Source organism: Teleopsis dalmanni, chromosome 2 (genome assembly GCF_002237135.1).
Source record: "Teleopsis dalmanni isolate 2A chromosome 2, ASM223713v2, whole genome shotgun sequence".
Taxonomy (NCBI): Eukaryota; Metazoa; Arthropoda; class Insecta; order Diptera; family Diopsidae; genus Teleopsis; species Teleopsis dalmanni.
In genome coordinates, this window is record NC_051847.1 from 112511929 (window position 1) to 112520513 (window position 8585).

The 8585-nt window shown below is 30.1% G+C and overlaps 1 protein-coding gene across 1 annotated transcript in view; it reads right to left on the reverse strand.

The window, feature by feature from the left end:
- Positions 1-3835: 3835 nt before the first annotated feature.
- LOC119675469 (dystrophin-like) overlaps positions 3836-8585 on the reverse strand; it is a gene marked incomplete at its 5' end in the record, with an annotated part of 6409 nt that continues 1659 nt past the window's right edge. Inside the window, 1 exon segment of the mRNA XM_038086675.1 lies at positions 3836-3891. Coding sequence (XP_037942603.1) covers positions 3836-3891 — 56 coding nt within the window.

Below are 8585 nucleotides of genomic sequence, written 5' to 3' on the forward strand. Positions count from 1 at the left end.
TAACTTTAAATAACAAACCATTTTAAGTGGCTTCGGCTTAAACGTTCAAAAAATAATTTTAAAAGAATTTCTGTGTTTATTGCAGTTTAAACTTACAAATTTGGAACTCTACATTACCACAAAACACAAGTGCTTCAAAAGTTTTCTCATATTTACTTTTTAAACAGTTTTCAATTATTCCACATGTGAGAAACAGCCGTGCAGACAGACTTCATTCTTTCAGGCTTTCGTCAATTTGCTTAGCTTAGTTCTAATAAGAAAACCTAAAGATGAAGGCTTGAATTGACTTAAAGCAGTAAAAGTGCAGGAAGCTTCGTTTCTAGCACAAAAAAGTTTGTTTTATATTTGCATCTCATACTTGTCTAACTGAAAATCTGCATGGAGCGAAAATGTGTGTACTTCTCATTGTGTTTGCTTAAACTCAATACTTTGTTAATTAATTAAATTCTAGCTATGAACTTTGCAAACACTTAAACAAGTCCAACACATGAATTGGTGTAGAGATAAATTGTTAATATAAGTAAATATAATTTAAACAGGATCAAAGTGTAATATCAGAATAAACACCAACTCAGCATAATGTGTTTGGTTAAACCAATTTTATACAAACACCCTAAAGTGCAAGATAGAACACTGTTTTGAAAACAGAAAAGTTCAGATATGTATGCATAATGCATAATTATATATATACAATTTGTATTTAAAGTAGTTGAGATAAAAAAAGTCTAAAGTGAAATCAATTTCAATTACAATTGTTAAATATTTCACAAAATTCTTCATTAATTATTTGAAAATATTCTATTTACACTTTATTAACGGTGGAAAAGACTTTAGTATTTACTGTATTGGATCAAGCGTTGAGTCTCGTCGCTTGAGGGAATTAAAATGCTTAATTTGATTTATTAAAAAGTTTACTTTCAATGTTTTCATAATGAGCTTGTTAAAGCCAAAGAACAAGTCATTTCTGGCACAAACAGCCAAACACCCTAGACATAGAAAATTCACAGCACAGGCAAGAGTAACTAAAATAGCCGTGAAATATTTTTCTTTCAAGAAGATACAGTGGCGAAGATCAAATTTTAGGCAAAGCTGTTAAAAAAATTTTTAACTTTCACAACAACAAAAAAATAACAAAAGTATATATATTGCAATATACACATAGCCAATAAAGTCTGCGTACACCTTACGCAGACTTTATGGGGCCTATATTTACATGCAGGGACACTTTTATCCCGTTATCTCAAGATGGAACACACGAATACAATTTTTGTCTTTTGCTATTTAAACTTAAGATTTCATAGAATAAATATATGTAAAAATTTTAATATAAAATATTTAATTATGTTGTGTTTCTTCATTACATTTCAAAATTCGTAAGGTGTACGCAGACTTTATTGGCTGTGTGTATATATCTATATGCGGACATAGCGGGCAGAGTATGCATAAGACCGCGGCAAATATGGTAACCGAAATGAAAATATCCCTTTTACTTCAGGCAGAATACGGCGTTACTTACTATGCATAAATTTAAACTTCAAATCATTGTGCATGTCGTGGTGCATAATTAAAGAGCAGAGAATCAAGGAAGATTCGAGTGAGTTTCAAAGAATGTAGTTAGTTCGTATATCTCAGAGACACATACAATAACTTATGAATTAAAATTAAAAGTGTACCGCCGGGATGAATTTTAATGAACTGCGCACATATTGGCTGGAAGTGCCTATTGCAGCTGAAAGAGCAGCACTGAGTCCTGCAACACAATTTAGCAACCAAACAGAGACGAAAGCATAAAAGTTGGGTTTCTTTGAAATGTTTTTAATTTCAAATGCAAACAAGTGGAGTAAGCTCAACTAAATTCTTAAATAAATATTCTGGATAAAGATACAAACCTGTCCATACCACACGTTTTTGTATTTGAACGGCAAGAGCAGTGTAGAATAACTTTGTTCTAACAGTCGCCGTGGGCAACAAAATTTCAGGGAACATGAAAGGATTAAATAGACATTGAAGTTGGAGGAAGATAGGCAGTTGAGTGCGTGTTTAGATAACTTTTCGAACTTTTTTGTAAGTACATTTATAAGAATATTGCCTTTCACTTAAGTGTAAATATAAAAATTTCAATGCGAAATAATGAATTTTGTATTAATCCCAAATACTATGATTAACAAATTGCTAGGCATACTCCTCTACAGGATATGTATGGAGATTTGGTTATCGTATATCTTATTCTTCTTTTTTGTTTTTACCAAAATAAACTATTTAATGGCCAAGAGTGGTTTGTGTTTTTAAATGCCCAAAGGATTTTTAGACAATTTGGAATTAATTCGTGTTTTTATTTGTATATGCATGATTGATTTTCAGTGATGAAACCCAGCCCTAAAGAATGATTAAAAAAAATGATTAAAAATTTGCATTTATTACATTACATTTATTTTTAACCTGAATGTTTATTTCTTAAGTCTTAAGATTATATATTTTTCATCACAATGTAAGTAGCAGAAAAATTTTGTATAATGAAGTGGACTGTTTCTCTGACTGTCTATATGAGTCGGATGGAATTTTGTAGGAATTCAGAATGTGCTATTTATGGAAAGGGGCAATAATGTATCTGATATTAGATCGTTAATTCTTTCTGGTAATAAAAACGTGGTTTGAAATACAGTGAATTTTGAAAAATGTTAAAAAAATTAACCTTAAAGCTGTCGAAGTGTCAATATTTTTATTAATTTTTTTTTTTTGTAGTATAATTTATTATATTAAACATTTTTGAACTTTCAGCTCGAAAAATATTTAAACATTACAGACAGACAGGTCATATGGGTTACAAAATCAAATACAATCTTATACACCCATTGTACTATTATATTATTGACGTACACTGATTGAGTATTGTGTATACAAAATTATACAAAATTATCTTAAGACTAATTTTACATCAAGGTTAAAATAATATGATTTTAATGGACTGTATTACATTTTGTTATTGTTTGCAAAAAAAGGTTAAAAAAGAACGGAAGTCTCAACACTAGAGATTTTCCTTCTATTGTCCTATTGTCAAAAATGTTACTATTTACCTATATTTTTCCTTAGTACATTATTCTAAGAATTTAGGTGATAATGGATTTAGAATAATAAACTATAATAATAAAATATATAAATTCATGATTGAACACCCATTTATTCTTTTAATTATTACAGAACACTTTTCCAAATTGCACATATTAATGGATAATGAATTTTTATTAATTTTAATTTTTAACGTCAACTATGACGAAAGAAATTATTTTCTTAATGGATACTGTTTTTAATAAAAATGTTTTTGAGGAGTAGTAAATTGTAACTAAAGACTCTTATATTAAAATATTTGAATTTTTGACTGATCATACAGATGTTTCGAATATGGTCAAATACCCATCATCAATAGACTTTTTAGAAATATTTCTTATATTGAATTATTCATTAACAGGTTTTTGTGACTGCAAGTACCACGGGTTGAAATCGTACTCTGCCAAAATAAAAGCTTAGAGTCAGTGTTAATTGGTCACTAGACCCAAAGCCGTACTTGAATTTTATGTTCCAATTCGGGGTTTTATAAAATTACTATCAAAGTTTGCTGTGCTTTATTAGAAAGAAATCATAAAGCAGCTATTAAATAAATAATTGATTATTAAACCTGTACTATTATTTTCGTGGAGACACTTACTTTACTTAAGAGACTTTACTTAATAGATATATGCGAATAAATTATTCAAATGAATAAACTAAATAATTTATAATAATTAATTAATAAATTTAAAATTTGTAGGGGTTAAAATCACTGCTAGCACTCTATGACCTATTCACTTACCACTGTATTGGGAAATGTTTTAATAAATGAATTTTTACCTTTACCTGTAAAAAAAGAAACAATTTGATTCGTTAAAAATTTTTTACAACTCATAAATAATTTTAAAAATAAATTTAAATTGCGTTACAAATATTTTTCAGCGCTCTTCGGCGCTTTTAAATGGTATTCAAGCACGCATATTTCATAAAAATGTTTTCATTAAAATTCTTTTATGCTCTTTTATGTTTTTTTATTTTTTATTTTAAACTTTAACAATACATTAAAACGGGGAAAAACAACAAAAAACCCCCAAATGTCATGTGCAATGAACTTTATTCATAAACGAAATGCGCTGTCAAAAATGAAGTAAATCTAATTTTTCTTCTGAATGACGACGGCATTTACCTTTATCGTATAGCATTAAGAGGGAAATATTTTCAGAATTTAAAGAACATTTACTCAGAAATGTAAGATGCAAAAATAAGTGGAATCTTATATTGTCGTTGATGATAGCCCCGCTACTATAGCTTTATTAAGCCAGTAATAGCTCATTTTAAGTGTTTTACTGACGTCTACATCCCATTTTCTAATTAAAGGCTACTACCAAAGGATTTTATTGAATGCGAAAAAATTGGTGTGTTATAATGGATTAAAAATACGGAAAAAAATAAACAATAATAGACTAACGGACAACTTAATCTGACTGGAATAACCACATATGGTGATTGTACTTCTTGATAAAAATATTGCAAATAAACTATTAAGTAAATTATTATTTTTTAAAGCAATATTATTTACATAAAACAATTTCATTTTCCACAATTTTCCGCTGTTTAAAATTACTCTTTCAGCTCATAACAAACGAAAGGAATTTTAATAAATTAAACAGATTAGAAATTACAAGGTTAAACGCCTGAGGCGTAGAAAAAATATACATGGAAATTCATAATGAAGCTCATATTTTAAGTCATTTTTCTACTTTCCAACATTTCTTTGTTAGAATCTTTTCAATAAGCTGGAAAAGTTAGCGGGAAAATGCCAACAAAACTTCCTTTAATGTTTGTGCAGTCCGCAATGAGCACTCATACGCACAGGGGTACTCTTAATACATATCAGACCACAACCAAACAAACCGCAAAAACGGAAAAAGTATGCAAAAGAGCAGAGAAGCAGAAAAGCAGAAAGGCGGAAAAAAGTAGCTCAAAGCAAAATCTACTATCAACGACAATACTGGTGCTGCCAACTTCAAGAAAATGTGTGAAAAAAACAATGAAAGGCCTTTGGTGGTTTGGTTTACATCCTTTTCATGAGCTTCACATCTTTTCTGCTTCCAAAAAGGACTATGCAAATAACGATGGCAGCGAGTTACATTACCCCCTCTCGCCCCGAACAAATAAAATGCAAAGAACACAAATAGCCTACAAAAGGATTTCCATTAAAACTTTCTTTTGTTTTTTTTTTCTGTGATTTTTTACAACTTTAATACATAACGAATAAAAAGAGAAAGCTCAACAAAAATAGCGTTAAAATGACAAGCGTGGGAAAAAATTAAGAATTTTGGGTCACTACGTAAAGGTTGAATTTAGCGTAAAGTAAGGTAATGGAAAGTAACAACAACAACAACAACAACAAGAGTAACAGCAGCAACATTACGGAAACTTCACATATGCAACGAAAGAAAAAATTGTAAGCAGAAAATAGGCTGTGTAAACAGAACAATAAAATCACACAAAAAAAAAAGGTTAAGGGAGGAGTGAAAGCTTATAATACTGCTATATTCACAAATTAAAAATAAAGAAAAATAAAAATAAAGATAGATATTAAAAATGTTGATAAAGTAGGCTTGGCCCTGGTATAATGCGGGCATTTGCATCTGCATCTGCATCTGTATTTAATATTTGATGCTAATAAAAGGTGAAATCTCCAACATTTTTAATATGCACTCAGTAAATTGGGGCGAATTTTCACGTTTTCATTGCACGTTGATACAGCTTGTATTGCATATTTTGAGGCTAATAGGTTCATTTTTTTTTAAACATTTTTCTCCTTGTTTTCTCGTTACTATCAATTAAGGCCAGTAAAACTGCAACTATCACCGAAGCGGTTTATGCGATAAAAGAAAGTTTGCAATGCCCATTTTATAAAACCATGTCAAAATTTTGTCATATAAATATTTTCTATAATAGATTCATTCAGATTTTTTTAATAATCAAATATGTAGAACATATATTATATATAATATATTAAATTAAGATCATACAACATAAAGGTGGGGCTTTTTCTGACACGATTATCTTTTCTGCATACTCGACTAAAAGATATCAAGCTTATAAGCTCACTTAGTGAATATTTTTCTTTTAACTGTATTTATTACTGATAATCATAAAAACGCTCACTATGCGCTCTCCATTTCAGATACATTCTCATAATGTGTACACTTTTTCTCAACTCAAAATGTTTGAAATGTTTGTAAAATAACCAAGATCGATTCGAGGTGTCAGTCACCTCAGTCAGATGGGTCATCTTCCTTAGTTTTCGTTGGTTTATTTACCAAGACTGCATAAACTCGTCAAATTTTAAAACACTATTAATTGTATTATTACTTATACTGTGATTATATTTATGCTTTTGTTAAGTGCATCAGATATCAATTTGCAATTATGTGTAATGACTTTGTTTATTTTTAAATTTTTTTTTAAGAGCTACCATTATTAGCTCTTTTCTACTGGTATCATATAGCAATTTAAGTCGTTTACTCAATACTTGCCTGTCTTTATTTCTTTAAAACTCTATATTACTTTCATCTATATTACTTTCATCATAAATAAATAAGTCCGCAATAAAACTCCAATTGAAGTGAAACTTAAAGTTTAAAGAAATTATAACAAAATAAGGTCAACACACTTTCCCAACTTGCGTTTATGACAGGAGCAGAGCAGAGCACACAAAACAAACACGAAACCAAGTTGTGCCATATTCGCTAACTCTTTAAATAAATCAACTCCTTAAAATATGCAACTAATGATGCTGCTGACACTCAGAAACTATGGTATAAGCAGCAGCAAAGCACACTCACACTCCAACTTCAACTCCAACTCGCACTCGCACACACACACACTCTACACCCACCGTTCCGTACATAGTGTGCCGTCTGCACTCACAAATACAGCCACACAAAACTAATGAACTCGGGACGGTAGGTGAGGACGGTAAGGATGGTAAGGATATCAGCGTTAGCCAAGCGTGAATTTAACATTTTAAAATATATTAAAGTGATGTGCGTTTATGTGTTTACATGTGTGCGAATAGATTTAGAGTTTAAGTGTGTATTTGGTGTATTTGTCACATACGAGTGAGCTGATAACAGACTTTAGCAGTGCCAAAGTCGAACGTGAAAAATGCCAAGACTATTAGTTTAAAATGTGCAAAAACTCAAAAGAAAATAAATAAAATAAAATACAACGTAAAATAAATAATAAAATATAGAAACAGAAAATTACTTTAACAACGAAGCGTCATTAAATGAAAATGGGGAAAAAATAAATTGTAAAACATGAAACGTGATTTGGTTTCTCAACTTTATATTAAAATATACACACATAAGAATGCTGGAATGAAAAAAATTATTAAAAATATACCAAAAAAATACTAAACTTTTAAATTCATAGTCAAAAAAAAAACTTTAATGATTTCATGTTCCGAAACTAAGTGGAACTGTATCTTTTTTTTTTTTTTTTTAAATTTTTGTAATTTTTTTTATAGCGTTAACAACAGTGAGTTCAAAAGTTTTACGGCACCACATATCTAAAAGATGGTGTCTCGACTTTGACTTAATATGTACGAATGTATATACACAATGATACATGTTCACAATGTTACATGGAATATTCATAAATATAAGCACATACTTATTCTGTCATATAAACTCTGATGCTTACATCACTATTATTTTAAAATAACGGACATTAACAACCACACTAATAGCAGAGGTTGTAGAAAAACCATGAACGACAGTAGAAATATCAACGTAACACATCCTACTCTGTAACAAAACAACAACAACAATAAGAATACATCACCATAAGCACATATCTAGGATGAAGTAAAAATAGTCTCAGTTCCATAAATACTCGTACATACGTACATATGCTTTCACTACCTTACACAATGTAACAGTCGTCAGTCAAGCACTCAGGCAGTCAGACAGTCAGACAGTCAGGCAGTCAGTCCATCCGTCCAAGTGATGTACAGAGTGAGCTGAGTGTGTCATGTATTTTTTACAACTGTTCGAATAAATGTGTACGCGTGCTTGTAATTTTAAAAACGAGCTAAAATTAGCATAGTTATAGGGGCAGAGCAATGCGCACACAAGTGAGGCAGCGAGGCAGTGAGGCGGCTAAGCAGGATTGGATGCAGATTCTCGCAACTGCCATAGATGAAAATATTCATATTTTATACAAATATTTCTGCACTACATTCTTCCGCTTTTGTCTCTACGTAATGACGTGTGAGTGGAACGATCCCAAACGAAATTAATGAAATATTTTTGAGGTTAGTATACTTGGCTTGAGATAAATATTCGTACGTTGAAATAAAATATGCTTAATGATGTTACTTGTTTATCTTTATTGTTTAATTTATTTGCACAACTGATATCTCAGTTGTGGAATATTTTTGACTTAACAGCTATTTCAGATTTTCATAGTAAACAAATTAAATAAATTAATTTTAAAACTATTTTCAAGTATCATCAAAATTT